The following is a 16,582-nucleotide window of genomic DNA, read 5'->3' as shown; positions in this document are numbered from 1 at the left end:
CCGATGTGACTAAGCCCTAAAGAGGATTGGAGTGCGACACTGACCTGCACGCCGTTTGCTGTCCTTGGAAAGCAGTTGCTGGTGCACTTTCCTCTGCTCCTCTTGCTCTTCAATTTTGGCTTCTTTGTGAATCTGCTCGATGGTTTTGGGGCCCTGGTCCGCTCTCCGGGAAACCCAGTTGTGCTAACAGTGCAAACAGTATCAAAGAATCATCAGATTTGTTGATAATGACTTACTAGAGGCTGGGAAATTATACATTTGATGTAAAAAAAAAATAATAAAAAAGAATGAAAAAAGCCAGTACATAAAATTAAAGCCTCCATGATATTATTTTTTCTTATTTTCAATCTTTAGAATTTCGTGCCTATTATACACTGCACGTTCTAAATTATTATGCAAATGACATTTTTCTCTAATTTTCTAAACTGTCAACTCAAATGAGAGTCAGCATTATTTTCAATTCTTTAACTGTTAGAGGATCATTTGAATGTGGTTGAAAAAACCTCCCAGTGATAACGCTACTTTTTTCAAAAATAAATATAGTAAGAAACTCAAAATCTACTGTTCCAAATTATTATGCAACTTGTTTCAATACATTTTAAAGCTTATCATTAATTGTCATTTGTTGACTTTGTAGCATTAGGTGGTCATATTTACTGAAATCAAAAGCTATTTCAATCAAAAAAACAGGTCATAACAGGTCATGTTATATTTTAACATAGGAGCCCTTCTTTGATAGCAGCTTAAAAAATCTTAAATCCATTAAACTTATGAGTTTTTGGAGAGTTTCTGCTTGGATTTCTTTGCAAGGGTTGAGCTCAGGGGAGGAGGGGGTCCGCATCATGAGTTTCTCTCCTTTTATGCCCATAGCAGCCAATGATGCAGAGGTATTCTTTACATCAGGACATGGTGCGTTGTCATGCATACCATGTACCATAGAAGAAAGTGGTCAGTCAGAAACTCCACATATTTTCAGGTCATTTTCACACCTTCAGGGATCCTAAAGGGGCCGACCAGCTCTCTACCCATGATTCTGGCCCAAAGACTCCGCCCTCTCCTTACTGACGTCACAGCCTTGTTGGGACATGGTGGCCATTCACCAACCATCCACTACGCCATTGATCTGACCATCCAGGGTTACACGACACTCATCAGTGAACACGACTGTTTGAAAATGAGTCTCCATGTATTTCTGAGCCACTGCAGCCGTTTCTGTTCATGAGCTTCAATGAGCAGTTTAGGGGAGGCCGGATAGAAGGTTTATGCACAACTGCAGCCTCTGGAGGGTCCTACACCTTGATGTTTGGGAGACTCGAGAGGCACCAGCAGCTTCAAATACCTGTCTGCTGCTATGTAGCATCTGTTCTCTTAATCTGATGTGTTTGTCTGGCAGAAACCGTCCATATTGTGCCATTACCTGCACAAACCGGAGTGTGCTCTGAATCATCCACAAATCTCTTAACAGTACGATGATTACGATTGATCTTTCATGAAATATCGAAGGTTTTCATACCTAGACCAAGGCATTCAACTATTTCACGCTTTTCATCAGCAGAGAGACACTTTTTCTTTCCCATATTGCTTGAAAATGATGGTCTGCTTAATAATGTGGAACGTCCTTTTTCAGTAGTTTTTCCCTTAACTGGGCTTAACCTGACAACTAATCATCCCAGGTCTCTGAGATTAATGTCAGTGATTCATAGAGCCCTGAGACACAATACCATCCATGAGTTTCATTGAAAAATAGTTTTTTTTAACCTTTTTGACACATAATAATGCATAATAATTTTGAATATTTGGTACAAATAGAATTAGGAATAAATCAAAGTTAATCAAACTACCGTAAATTCCGGACTATTGAGTGCACACGAATATAAGCCGCACCAACAACATTTATAAAGAATTTTTATACATACATAGGCCATACTGGTCTATAAGCCTCAGCTATCTACACTGTTCCAAGTGCATTAGAGGTGCCATCCACGCTGGGCTTTTCTATTATATTATTGTTTAAACGCGTGCGTTCAGTGAAGCCGAAGTGCTGCCCGCACGGCGGCAACTCCTCAGGAGTGTGGCCGTGTTTTGAGCCGGGCTCCTCGGCATGTTAGCGCCCACAGCCACGGCCCTCGGGAGTTTCCTGGCGTTCGAAGCTGCTCTGAGCTGGGTTTGTGATACCCGCGCATCGCTGGACCCTCCATAGTATTTCAGCGGTGAGAGAAGTAAACACATTTATTTTAGCTCCAGTGTGTAGTAAACATCATGGAGAGACGTGGAGGAACTAAGAGAACGATATTCAGTTAGACCATAAAAATGTATAAATTAGGCGCACCGTTGTAGGTGCGAGGTTCGAAGGGTGGGCAAAAAGTAGCGGCTTATAGTCTGGAAAGTATGGTAAATAAAATTGAAATACAAGGTTGAATTGCTCTTTTTAAATGACTTTGCAAGTGGAAAAAAGGTGCTAAAATTTAGACACCAATTACCTGGCAGAAAAACGCTTGCGACAAATAAAGTGAGTGATGATTGATCAGTTATTTTCTCAAAATAAGCAAAGACACAACAAAACCAAACTCACCAATCTCAGGTCTATTATATCCTGAAGCATAAACCGTATTCGAGAAGACGTCTTCCTTTCCTTGACTATTTTCTCCATTTGATTGAAATACTGGTCCATTCGAGGCTGCAGAAAGAAATAACATAAAGGTTGAAGTTATTGTCCTGAACATTTGATTTATTTCAGAAGTAAGAGCGAATGTGTTTGAAAGGAGTTCTGCATCATAAACATACAAATAACCAATTCACAAACACCTCAACCTTGAGAGCAAACTCTCCAGCTAAAATACCATTCAACCTGTATTATAATCCTCCTTTACTATTAACCAACACTGATTAGGATATACATACGATGACAACTAGTGTAGCTTGAGTGCATCCATACGTACAGTGGGGAAAAAAAGTATTTGGCCAAAATCCAATAGAATGTCTATGTGAAACTGACCAAATACTTTTTTTCCCCACTGTAATTCTGAGTCGAATCAACTATCTACATTATACTGTGTTTCCTGAGCATGCTGCACACCTTGGCCTTTTCAAAATCCAAGTCCTTGCCGATGGTGGTGAGTAACCTGCATAAGCACTCCAGGGACTCCTCATCGTGGTTCTTGAGCAGCTTAACCACGCAGTCGTGCATAATGGCCTCAGTCAGCATCCGAAGTTTAAAAAGCTCCCCTATAAATTTGATATTGCCAATGGATCGCCGCCGAGCTTTGTCCTTGGCTTCCTCCAGCTCTTCTCGTAGCCTCTCACGTTCTGTTGACTAAAGGACAAGTCGAGAATGAGCTTTCATCGTAAAAAGGACCACTTCAAGATATTCTCATACCATACCATTGCAGCAGAGTCCAGCTCTTTCTGCTTCCTTTCAAACACCACATCGTCAACTTTGTCCTTCTCAAACTCTTTCTGGCAGCGGTTCAGAAGAAGTTTGCGAAAGTTTACTGTAGTGTGCTGTTGTGTGGTTTTGTCCACCGAGGGCACTTTGAGCTGGAAATGCACATTAGACACATACACGCACACTATTAGTGATGAAAGCCCGTACAAAGTCTCATAGGTGAAAGTTAAAGCATGAGCAACATAACACATGAATATCCACCACTGAGATATGTTCTTACCTTAGCTTAGACGAGTTGATGCATAACTGTCTGCTCTAGTTACACAAAATGAAGCATGTCGATTTTCTCAGCGGATATAAAGGGGTAACTAGACTTGTGTAAAGGCTCACGTAACTGTATCTAAATAGGGAAAACAGCTTGGTAGATTCTAACTTCACCCCAGTGGCACTATACCTATGCTGAGAGAGGATAAATGCTAACACCATTTGCGTGACTGAGTGCATACACAAAGACCAGACAGTTACGCATCAACTCGTCCAAGCTTAGGACATATCTCAGTATGTAAAAAAGGAGGCCAATTCCTTTTAATAAAATGCGCCACTTGGCACGTCCGTGTGGGATTTCAGCCAAACGAACACATCACGGAGAGAATAATATTAATGCGCACTGCAGGTATGTCCCAATGTGAGTGAGAACTGTCAGAACGAAACGAAACAGTTAGTGTATCAGAGCTAATCACCACGAGAGGAGCCCGACCGCTTTAGCCAACTATCCAAATACAACGATAGTCCTGATAAAATTACTCAGCACTTAAGCCAGAATGTTATTGTTCTGCACTGTTCAAAAGCCAGCGGTTTGACAAACAGGCAATGAGTTTCCCCAAAAAAACTGCTTCACTCCGACAGCCATGTGTGCAGGAGGTTATTTTAAAAAAACTAAATAACACAACAAAACAAAAAAAGGCTACTCTAATTTTGCATTAATGTACAGTATCATCTGAATCCATACATTTGATACACATTTAATTCTAACCAGGTTTAATTTAACACAGAAGTGAGTTTTTGTCAGGATTTTACCAGAATAATGTAGAAGAAATATCGCAATATTATCTTTTATCGGGATTTCATCCACAATTGTTTTGCCAAGAACCTTGTGACACAAGTGGCTAGTGTAGTTTCATAAGCCTCTTCAGTGTTCTACTGCCTTCAGGGAGGAGACTGCGGCGTCTACAGACCCCTGAACTCTCTTCCCTAAACCCTCCTGCCCAACCCCCATCCCAGGCAATACGCACCAAGGTAAGGAAAGAAACAAAATGACATTTTTGGTAAATATTGGGACGAAATATCAGATTCGAAAGAAAGCAGCACCTTCGTCTCATTTAAGAGACGTAGGTCTCTTAAATGTGACCATTAAGAGGCATTAGACAGGAACATATTTTTAAATATTTGCAGGTACAGGTGTGTGAGTGGGAGGGACGAGGGGAGTGGCGTATGAAAGAGATGCACTTTATGTATTGTGTTGTTGTTGTCCTTGCCTGTTTTGTAGGTTCTTGTCTTGTTTTTTATGGGACTGCGGATGGAAATTTGCCTTGAGCTAAATCCAGCATATTTACAGCACTAGTTGTCTGTTCATTAATATGCACTGTCCCATTCAAATAAATTAATAAATGAAATGAAATGATTGGATTTGGATCGCAATACTTTGTGCTGCAATACCAAGTATTGATACTTTTTCAAGTATTGCAATACTTTCAATACTTGTGTCTGGAGGAATTTTTATCCTGCCCTCCTTTGTTTTGAAGAAACAGCACTAAGTTACATTTTGTGTTAATTCACTTTTTGATTTTAACACTTCAATAACTGTCAAATGGCACTGGGTTTATAAACTTTAGACACATGACAGCTTTGTTTTCATACATTTAAAGGTTAACATATTACAAATCATAATCACTTATTGTATCGCAATACTGTACATATTGGATCGGCCCCTGAGTATTGTATCGGATCGTGACAAAAATGGATCGTCCCAGCCCTAGTAAATATACAACACATCTTTCTTATGTCTTATAAATGTATAGCTCACCGTGGCGAGGCCGCGACACATGTTTCCATAGGCGACAGAGAAGCTGGGCTCGTCAATAGCCTTCTCAAACACCAGGTCGATGACCCCCTTAAGCCTCTCCTCATTGTCAATGGTCAGGTCCGTCACCTGCTTCATCAGCTGATTGAACTTCTGAGGTGTCAGTTTGTTCAGGATGCTGCGAACCTTCCTAAAGAGCTCCTGTGGGAACATATATGTATATCATGTGAGAAAGAGAAGAGCAAGGCGAAACATGTTACAGTACAACTGGATGGAAAAATGTCCAATACAATAAACCATCAATACATGTGGAAAAGATAAGCTCTTCATTTTATGTGACAATGTACAGAAATACAATTATTCTGATAATTATTCAAAAATATTCTACAGATTCAATGCCGTTAATCCCAAGACTGTTTATTCTTTGATTGTTTTAAATATAAAAAGCATCAATGGAAATAAAAAAGCTATTTTTATTTTACCAGTGTTTTAATTGCCTCAGGATCCTCTGGAAGATCCTCTCTCTTCAGTCCAGGTTTCCAGGCGTTCTCAGCCTTTTTCAGCTGTACGTCATCAATCACCGACACGTTCATGATGATCTTTCTGGTAGGAGGCCGCCGCGAGCTGATGTTCATAAGCTGGAGAAGGATGCAATACATTTTAACAATACAGTGTGAGTACTATTCTGAGCATTTACAAGACAGTAAAGTAAAAATAGCTGCACAAACGTCACAGCAACATCGAGTAGTCTCCAATAATGCAAATAAAAGTCTGTGTCTGTGTTTACACAAATGTCTTAATGTCATCGACAGATCTGAGAACATGAAAAAACGTGACATTATGATAACAACACAAACAGAAGGTAAGTAACTTTTTAATCGCAAAAGCAGCAGGCACTGATAAAAGTGAAGGTGAAAACTGTTTTTGTATCATGTGGTGACACAGCTGGAGTGTGTATTTGTTATTTGTGTAACTCACTGCAGCGCCTCGGCCCCCACTCATCTGTCTGCCAAAATCTGCGAAGGCAGGTGTAAAATCTGGTCCTCTGGAAATCACCCTGGAATCCACTGTTCGCGTTGGCAATTTATTTTGGTTCATCTGCAACATGCAAGAGACAGAATTAATGTCTTTATCACGGACAGCAGAGGGAGCAACTGTGGCCTAAAGAGCAAAACCGCAGGCATATGTATCAGACTATGAATCTAATTTCACATATTTTTCCAGGGAAATGGATGGAAATGGAATGAATTTTCTGTGGGTCATTTAGAAAGCGGGGACGGAGGAAGACATGGATAACTCGTTACAAAATTAAGACAAATTAAATTGATGCCTTTCAGTTGTGTTTGCCCTCCTCAGCATTCAAGTCCACAGTGTTTTCACCCCTATAGAGCAAGAAAAACTGCACTCCAGCTCCACTGCTAGACTGTGGGTCTGGATGTTCTCTTACAGAGGCGGGGGTGGGGCACAAACTCTTCAGCACAGCCAAGTGTGACATAATAGCAATGTGATTTTAATCAAAACAGTATTTCTACTGGCCATATGCTCCACCCCTGTGTATGTGTGGATAAAAGGACTGAACTAGACTTTCAGTGATGTGAACCATTTAGTTGGTCTTTAGTCCAAATGAGTTCCAAATGAGTTCAAACCTCAAAAAATCATTATGCTCAAAGTAAAGAGTCACATGATAAAAGTGATTTTCACAATTGCAACAACCCATATTCCAGCATACAATGACTAGCTCTACTCACCTTGTCAAGTACCACATCACTGATCGGTGGGAGTCCCTCAGGTTTCTGTATGCACGCTGGCATAAACTGGAAGCCCAATAGAAAATCTCTGTTATACTGTCGTTTCCCAGTGGGCTCAGCCAGGTCTGAACATGGAGATAGTAAAAATCAACATCAGGGGGAACAGTGCTTTATACTTTTTTTTTGGGACTCCTACCTTCTATGTCTGGTGGAGCCCCTGTTGAGCTCTCCTTGTCCCCCGGCGCTATTCCACTGTCGCTGCTCTCCGTCTCTGATATATGGCCCGCTCCGTTCCTCATTGGCTCCGTTCCGGCCTCACCGTTCTCCTCCAGACCAGTGGGTTTAACGTCTGGGTCTGGGCTGCCGGTGGTGGGGGTCGAGACTGATGGTAGGTGCACTGGGCTGCTGCACAATGTGTCCGAGTGCAGGACCTGCTCTCCAATAGACTCATCAACTGGACGCGCTTCATCCTGTGTGAGCAGTAAACATCCAATTACAGTACTTCCTAGGCTTTTACAAACATTTTGCCGTTATTATTCTGCACGACAAATGCCTCTTTCTGTCCTGATAAACAGTTCTTAACTCAACTCAAGGGGATCTTTTATGCCATGAATCAATATACTGGCCAAACTTTACTTCCACAATCTAAAGCAACGTGTGCCCTTTGAGTACTGGTTTGAAATAAATGCTTTTGTTATTACCTCCTCTTCCTTTTGAGGTGTCTCCCCTGCTGTAGTGATGCCTTCATTTGGTTTCCTCCAGGTCTTTGGTATAGTAGCAGCGGTCTGGTTGACTAAAGACAAGTAATGCATTTATTTAATTGGTCAGTGAGTGACTAGTGAGCCTCATGCAACGGTTTTTGCTAGCGTTTCCATGAGCCTTGGTTATAGATACTGAGCAATTCCTAATAAGCTAAAGAGGAACTGTTAATGCCATTAAGCTCTTCTTGGAGTCACACTTGATTAGTGAGAGATTTTCGTCAATGTATGTGTAAGTGAACAAACAAATTTAATTGTACCTGTGGTGGGACTTTTCCTGGTGTTCGCTTGTGGTTGGGACTCGGTTTTGCCGTCTTTAACAACGCTGCGAGCCTCTGCCCCCACTCGGGAGCACACGTCTTTAGAGTCCAAAGGCTCGCCGGGCTCCTCCACCTCTGTCGTGGCCTGCACTAGAGGTGGGAGGCCCGGGGGTAGCATCATGGGCACCACAGGGGCGGAACTTGAGGTGAGTGTGACTGGCACCACAGACACGGGCGCCCCGGGCGAGAGCACAGCAGCAGAGATGGGAACCTCGGGCCTTACGTCGGGGGGCAGAGTTTCAGACAGGGCCTCTCTGTAGATGGGTGCCGAGAGCGGAGGCGAGAGGACCACTGAAGATAGAAGCACAGAGTCGTGGGGCGGTGTGTCGAGTTCAGCCACAGGGTCTGCAAGGCCATTTAAAGTCTTAGGAAGTGGCGCTGGAGAGGGCGTTAGAGTCCGTGGAGGGTCGGAAACAGGTTTGTCCGTGCAAGGGGTTTGTTTGTGTTCTGCGATCAGGGGTGAGGGAGAGGCGGAGGGTCGCTCGCTGCTATTGGAGGCTGCCAGCGGGACAGTAGGCAGTGGCGCGGGGAAGGAGCGCTCTAGTTGCGCAGAAGAAGAGTGCTCGGGTGCAGGAGCAATAGCTTCTAATCTTTCAACAGAGGCCGCAGGCGAGACATGCACTGGTGAGGAAGACTTCTGAACAACTGGCTCCAGCTTCGATGTACCATCTGGGAATAAGCAAGAAAACAGTTTCAATGGTGAACCGAAATTCAGACAAAAGACATTCATTACCTATAGAAAAGCAAGCAATCTCACTTTAAAGATATGGAAAAATAACATTCAATCTATTGTCTCGTACTGTCTCATTTAGGCAACCTTTGCTTAATTTTGTTTTTGTATTAACTAATAATACAGCAAAAGAAATTAAGTGGAATGGATTTTCTCTCAGTTCTGCTTTAAACAGTATTATATGGAGCAGAACTAAGTAACTCAGGCCCCTAGAGGCCATAGGCGCCACTGCAGGTGTTGTAACATGCTACGTTTTTTACTCATTAATTGTCCGTGAGAGTAAATACTACGCTGACAGAAAAGACAAAGGGAGAGAGGGATATTGTACATCCAATTATACAATGGAGATCATTTTTTTCTTGCCTGTAAATACTGTTCAAGAAGCACTAGCCCGCAGTTAGCATTGCCCGTTAGCCTGTTAGTTCTCTTTCGTTTAGTTTAGTTTAGTTTATTTATTTAGAGAAAACAGGGACAGTATACAATAAACATTAACCTCAAGGGGCGAAACGCATAGCACCAGGTTTATTTATTTATTGGTTTATTTAGTCGGGCAGTGCAAGTTAATGAACAAGCCACACCTGATTGTAGCCTTGGGCTAATTTCCATCCGTCGTCCCCCATGTGCACTCTCAAACACACTCTCATACACCCCTGGCCTATTGTACATGTTTTTATAGCTCAAGTGTTTCCACGCGTAGTCCCTGGGCAGGCTGATGTTACAGTAAAATACATTAAAACATCACGCATGGTGATTCCATTAGTGTGAATTGGGGCCTTCGGGTCGGAGCAGGGAGAGCTGCAAGTGTGGTTTTCTGGCCAGAGACACCAGGGGGAGATGAAAGACCCCCCGATCATCCCATTAACACTTGAATTACCCCTAGAGGAACTATGAAAATAATTTATTATGGTAAACACATTACTTTGTACTGCTTTAAGCCAAATTCACACATCCACCCTCATCAACAGGACATTCTGCTGCTGGTAATCTTTATCCTGTCATTGTCCACAAAATAACAAAGTTTAAGTTCAAGATATGTTCTTCGAGAATGTGTAACCGCTTAAAACAAAGCTAAAGCCTGTGTCTTCTTGGTTTTAGGGGGGAAAAAACAACTAGTAAAAGTTCTCATATTTCTTGAGAGTAGAGCGGAGTCAGACCTGGGGTTGTTTTGACATCTGAAGCTCCAGAGGCCAGGGACTGCTGTGGCGTTGGTATGTGCGGTGACTCCAGCGCGAAGCCTCCAGAATGGGCCTGCTGCGGCTGTGAAGGCTGGGACTGCTGCTCCGGAGTCTGGCTGCTGCTCAGCTGCTGCTGTGTTTTGAGGTAGAAAATGTGAGGATAATGAGGATGCGGCCATAAAAACTAGCAACACAGAAAACCACGATAGGCACAAAAATGTAGGCAAGTGCACAAACCATGTTCAAGCAAGCCCAATGCATAAAACAGCAAACAAAAAAGGGAGCCCAATGAGGGATGGGACAATAAAGTAGAGGTTAAAATGAACGTCAACAAATGGAAGAAAGTACTCCGAACAATGCCAAAAATGAAACCAAAAACAGACAAAGAAATGGAAAATTAAAATAGAGGTTGGGTAAAAGAACAGGAAGAGAGAGGAAACACACTGTTAACAATCACAAACACAGGCAGAGGAGAGTTTACTAGTCCCTCAGCAGAATCTCAATCCAGTAGTGTCACAACTAATTGATAGTCAATATACTGTGCAAGAAAAATAAAAGAAAAATGTCTAAAATAAGTTTGACATCATAACATTTTTAAATGTTTATAAATAAAAGATATCTAAAGCAAGTAGAAATGTACTGTTTTAAAGACAAAAAGGTGCATCAGCTACAAAGAGGTATGGAATATTGTTGATTTCCTGATCAGTCAGAATCCACAGAGAGAGAGCCTTAATTATAGTTTACAATTTAATCCATGTTTTTGGCAAATTTTGGCAGTTTGCTCAATTAGCTTTGATGCATGCCAAAGCCAACAGCTCCAAACCATTGAAAGTCAGTTATTATACTGCTTCTCTGGCCTGCAATTGTTATATCGCCAACTACAGACAGAAAAGGAAAATGCATTGCATTTAAACTTTATGAAACTAATTCTAGGCGACATGGAAGCCAAGTTACTAGGGCTGGGACAAAATATTGGATATACTTTCAATACATGTGTTTGGAGGCATTTTTATCCAGTTCTTTGTTTCCAGTCACAGCACTTTGTTACTTTTTGTGTTAATGCACTTAACACTTCAATAAATGTCAAATGGCATTTTGTTTATAAACTTTAGACACATTTTACGGTAAACATACTACAAATCATAATTACTTATTGTATCGCAATTCGCATCGGCTCTGCCCCTGAGTATCGTGATACATTTCGGATTGTGACAAAAGTGGATCGTCCCAGCCCTACAGGTTACCCATACCAGAAAAGAACAATTCTACAGACTCCCAAATCCTCACCCTACCAAGTGGGGACAAAAGTGACTCTCATTTGCTCTCATTTGTTATGACTTATTTAATCAGGCAAAACATGAAGAACAAATTCTGATTTACAATGCTGAAAAAGGCCTTGTTGTAAGTTTGTGTACCCACATAATTGAGAATGATTTTTCTCGATAGCAAAGCACTGTTAAACATAGAGTTAAGCATTAACTCTGGGGGTGTCATATGGAAGACATCCTGGTTCAACTGAGCACCCTGTCCCTGACAGGATCCACCATTCACAATACTGACCTCCCTCTAGGCTCTCAACTATTCTTTACAGTCAAAACACACTCAGAATCAGGGGAGACTGGGCTGAACAAGGACCATATCTGAAGTGACCCAGGTACTGCCTCAGCAGTACCTGGGTCTATAACTGTCTCTAACAGGGCTATAACTGTCTCGCTAGCGCCAGACAGTTATAGCCCTGTTCAGACAAAGTCTTAATTACATTAATGGACTGTAATTATGGTATTGATTGATTTTAAAGGTCAAAATGAGTATGATATTGGACATAATTAGTTTCTGCAGACCGGACTAAAACATGTTCTTAAAAGATGTGACTCTTATATTTGCTTCTAAAGTTAATGCTTCTGAACATGTGTTAAGTTTGTAACTTAATCATGCAAAGCAAAATCACAAATTGCAATTAGTATTTTTATTCCAAACAGTACTTTAATGAGACTTCCTTTTTAAGAGACTGTGTCACTGTTGTGACAGTAGTACCAAACAGAATACAAATTACAATACAATGAAGCAAGTAAAGAAGTAAGTGGAAGTGGAGGGAAGGAAGCATATCTAAAAAAAAACGTGATGAATAAAGAACTACACCAAAACTTGGGTGTGGTGTTATGCTATATTGCACAAAACTTATTATTGCTCAGGCAATGGACAAAATGTATTGCATGAGGCTTGCCCCATTCTTGTCTAATGGAGGTACCTACAGTATGCATGTTACAAACAGGCATACCTGTGGGGGCGTCGGGGTGGAGGAAGGTGGACCGACGGGAGGCGTTGAATTCCTGCTTCCCGAGCCTCCTGCCATTATCTCTTCTGTGATGTCCCTGCCGCCTTGATTGGGGTCACGGATACGGATCTGGGAGGACAATGGGGCAGAAAACAAACCTCAATAAAGCTCTAAGATCTTAAGAGCAGTCTCCTCTTCCTTTGGTAGTGTAGTAGCAGCGCGATATTTTGCTCAATAACTCATAAACAAAACAGATACTCACTGTTTTCTTCTCACGCTTGGCTGGTGGAGGTTGCTGTGGTGTAGGCACTATAATGGGGGGCGAAGGGGGATATACAGTCTGTCCGGGATAGTAGGGGGGACCAGCAGTGGGCACTGGAGTGGGTACAGAGGGTGAAACAGGAGGATGATACCTGAGGGTATCTGATTAAAAAAGGAAAAAGATCACTTTAGGTTAGGTTTTATGACTGGATAAGACAACGTTTTGTAATCCTAAACAAAGGCTTTACTCACGGTATGGGGCAGGGTACTCCCCTGGCCCAGGACCAGGATAAAATGTGCCAGACCCTGGAGGCGGTACAGAATACTGCTGGGGTCCCACATAAGGCGTACTGGGGCGATACTAACAAAGAAAAAGAAACAGGAAAAGGTAAATAATATAATAAAAAAAGTTAACCGAGACAACAAACACTACTCTGGTACCTCATACAAGAGTCAAAGTGGATCTAAGCACCAAATGGGTGACTGCAGTGTTCTTCTAATCGAGTCACAACATGTAGGAATTAAATTTACGTTTAAACTATATAGTTTCTGTCCAAATGCAGTCATTTTCAACATAAGTTATTGTTCATAAATTCCAAGTCTGTTTTATCTGAGAAGAAAAAAACAAATCTGCTTAATGTTTAGTGAAACTTCTAGTACCTGTGGGATGTAGTACTGTGCCGCTTGTGGCGAGGGGAAAGGCATAGGTGGCATGGTCATCATGATGGGTTGGTTGGTAGGATAGACTGCTGCAGTGGGGGCTTGTGAGCTTGGTCGTATTGAGGGAGTATTTGTAGGTATGGTTGGCCTTGCAGTCTGCATCTGAGCTCTCGGGAAAAACTTTGTGAGGGAGACAGAAAAACATATTTAAAAGAGCATATTTTAGCTTTAAGAGAAGAGAATATCACTTAACTATACGCTTGGAGTGATACGAAATGCAAAAAGGAATAATTGGTACTACTAATTTACCAAAACAACACTCGGAATACAGTATGGAGAGCGCTGTTCCATATTGACTATAGTGGTAAACTAGACTTTATTGAAAGTGGAAACACAAACATGTGTGATTAAAATAAAGGTTATGGTCACAGTATGTAACCATGGTTCTCTGAGTGAAGAGACCATCTCTCCACCTTGTTACATAATCCATATGTACGGCGATTGACCCCACGTGAGTCAGGAGACGTGGATAATTATTTAAGACACACCACCGATTTCACTAAAGTAAAGGCACCTAACATACCAAACGCACATCGATTAAATTTTTATGGAATGGATCAGTCTGAGTATTCAAGATCAGGCACCGAAACTGTCGCTTGAGAAGCCTGGTCTTCTCGTGGTTGACGTAGATGGTCCAGCAGCAGAGACAAGTGAGCCTGACACTCATGCCATGTGCACGCACAAATGCCAATCTTCTAAGTAGTTAAGGATTCTAGCACCTTTGTCCCTGAGGAGCACTGCCTCCATGCACCTTGTGAATATGCGAGCTAGGTATATCCCAAAGGGTAGGAGATGAAACTCGTACAAAGACAGCACCAGTGCCTCAGATTGAAATCTGCAAATGGCATTCTTCAGGTTGATGGTGACAAACCTATCCCCTATGCGAATAAATGACCTCACCCTGGAGACAGTCAACATGTTGCACCAGAAAGGATGGGGGAATCTGTTCAGTCCTCTTAGGCCGAGAATGTGGCGGAGTCTGACATCCTTTTTGGGAATCAGAAAATACCTGTAATAAAACCCAACCTGTCTGCCGCCTGGCGGCACCCCCCTCTTTTCTCTTTTCTACGGAGTAAAAATCTCTGACAGGAGAACTGCCCTGTGCTCGGGATGCACCTGAGTGACCACCACAGGGGACACTGAGGTGCGAGGCCCATGGGAAAACTGGATACAGTACCCCTGAGTCATGAAACGACCCATGGGCTCAGCAAGTGTCTATGATGCGTGAACCCCTTGGCAGAGCAATACGCCACAGTATCTTCCCAACACTGAAAACAGTTACTCCAAGAGGTATCGTCCCTCACTCTTATAACAGACAAGTGGCAAAGATCTCAATCTTTTTCTTTCTTCATATTTCACGTCAGCCTGCTCATGGTGGAATCAAAATGTGCACAAGGCATGCAGGTGCTTATATACCTCACAGGTGGGGTGTCTTAAATGATTATCCACGGCACCTGACCCACGTGGGACCAGTCGCCAGATGGAATTTAACTTGGCAGAAAGATGGTTTTGATACTAGATACTACTCGAGAACTACTCTTTGCCTAGTACATGCTGTTCATTCCATTGCAAACGTGTGACAATAACAGAATATTAAAAAATAAATAAATACATTGCAAAAGACAGTACATAAGGATAAATGTAACAATAGGCCTCTTTATCAGGCATACACTGTATTAACAAAGAGAGGGGTTTGTTTGAAAAGGGATCATTTCAGGACATTGCCCATCATGCCATGCACTTATGTAAAGATTTAATACAGAGGTGAATGTTACCTGGATGGGCCTGAATCCTCCCTTGTGTTTTGAAAGCAGGAGAGAGAAAAGAACCAATAGCAAACTTGAGGCACAACAAGCTGAACGACTTCACCCACACACATTAGGACAGGAGTCACACTACCCAGTTACTATTTCTAAATATTTGACTAATGTTAGAAATTCAGTTAGCAGATCAAAGAGTCAAAAATAACGCAACAGAGAAAAAACTCTCAACAATGGTTGGTTTGTCAGTGAGTGGGCGTTCCAGAACAAGAAGCATGAAACATTCATCTTTGTGCCATTTGATTTCCTAACTCTTAAGAGTCCACAAATCGCTGCAATGTAATTCACAGAATACTTTGCTAAACCGGCCTTTTCCACCCTTTTGACCAAGCTATCACCTGTAGCTTTTGGATGACTTTCTTACTTAGAAAATGGTTTGGGGTAGGAGATAGAGAGCGTCACACACACCAAATTCTGGTTATGAAGCTTTGTGCACTTGCAAGACACAATCTAGTCAGCTCTATTAGGAACAAGCTTATCACCACTGGGAGACACACTGCCACAAACAAAAGTTAGATGTTCTGACAGAAATGTATCTCCACGGAGCTTGACTTTTAGATTGAACTGAATAGAGACAAAGTTTGTCTGAACACAAGCCAATCAGAAGACACTGCTTTAAAATCATGTAGTTAACGAACTGATCTGTTTTATAATAATACTCTGCATTAGAGCTGAAAAAACAAATAGAGTGATTGACAACTTATCAAGTATTGAAAGAGTTGACAAGTATTTTAGTTATCGATCAATCGGTTTCTGGTAAACACAGACTGAAATAGAGTATGTAGTGTGTAAATTACATAAATATCTTTGTCTCATCCAATCAGAAAGCAGAATTAGCACTAAGAGCCTCCTACAAATGTCCTCAATCGGCATAACTTTTAAAGTGGTAAATAGGTATATTTTTATACACCTTTCGCAGCGAAGAGATGAATGGTAAAAATAATATATAGGTTAATCGATTTCGTTTACCAAAATAATTGTTGCAGCTTTAAGCTGCATTAACTGCATTTCATCAAAACAATGGCTGTTCTTTGACAGAATAAAAGACCACTGTTAAGCCATTGTCTGGTTTCTGCATCCACTTCCGTGGTGGCACAAGGAAGTCCAGCGCCAGTTAGTGACAGCTAGAGTATGAGAGTGTCCACAGACCTACAAAGGCCCACACAACTATATACCCAGTTACCATAAAAAGAACCAAATCTGGCTATGAGGTGGGGATGCTTGACACAAGAGTCATCTTTTAGACACGACTCTGTAGCATTATGGCAATATTTGCATTCATCTGAATAGCTCAAATCTCCCACATAGGT

The 16,582-nt window shown here is 41.8% G+C and overlaps 1 protein-coding gene across 7 annotated transcripts in view; it reads right to left on the bottom strand.

Moving 5' to 3' along the window:
• Positions 1 to 16,582, bottom strand: part of eif4g3a (eukaryotic translation initiation factor 4 gamma, 3a) — a 34,910-nt gene that overhangs the window by 6,017 nt on the left and 12,311 nt on the right. For 2 of the 7 annotated variants that reach the window (XM_079579074.1, XM_079579075.1), the window contains exons 5-21: positions 15,228 to 15,248; positions 13,393 to 13,572; positions 12,985 to 13,093; positions 12,734 to 12,894; positions 12,475 to 12,609; positions 10,176 to 10,380; positions 8,232 to 8,960; positions 7,915 to 8,006; positions 7,410 to 7,683; positions 7,214 to 7,338; positions 6,444 to 6,563; positions 5,948 to 6,103; positions 5,469 to 5,666; positions 3,382 to 3,537; positions 3,077 to 3,313; positions 2,573 to 2,677; positions 45 to 183 (exon numbers count right to left, since the gene is read on the bottom strand). In XM_079579074.1, coding sequence (XP_079435200.1) covers positions 45 to 183; positions 2,573 to 2,677; positions 3,077 to 3,313; positions 3,382 to 3,537; positions 5,469 to 5,666; positions 5,948 to 6,103; positions 6,444 to 6,563; positions 7,214 to 7,338; positions 7,410 to 7,683; positions 7,915 to 8,006; positions 8,232 to 8,960; positions 10,176 to 10,380; positions 12,475 to 12,609; positions 12,734 to 12,894; positions 12,985 to 13,093; positions 13,393 to 13,572; positions 15,228 to 15,248 — 3,142 coding nt within the window. The remainder of the gene's footprint in view (positions 1 to 44; positions 184 to 2,572; positions 2,678 to 3,076; positions 3,314 to 3,381; positions 3,538 to 5,468; positions 5,667 to 5,947; positions 6,104 to 6,443; positions 6,564 to 7,213; positions 7,339 to 7,409; positions 7,684 to 7,914; positions 8,007 to 8,231; positions 8,961 to 10,175; positions 10,381 to 12,474; positions 12,610 to 12,733; positions 12,895 to 12,984; positions 13,094 to 13,392; positions 13,573 to 15,227; positions 15,249 to 16,582) is intronic. The other 5 variants (XM_079579079.1, XM_079579077.1, XM_079579078.1 and 2 more) reach the window with 5 other exon arrangements.

The sequence above is a fragment of the Gobius niger genome (assembly GCF_951799975.1).
Source record: "Gobius niger genome assembly, chromosome: 20".
Taxonomy (NCBI): domain Eukaryota; kingdom Metazoa; phylum Chordata; class Actinopteri; order Gobiiformes; family Gobiidae; genus Gobius; species Gobius niger.
Note: the sequence above shows the minus strand (reverse complement) of the source record. Positions and strands in the feature narration are given on the sequence as shown.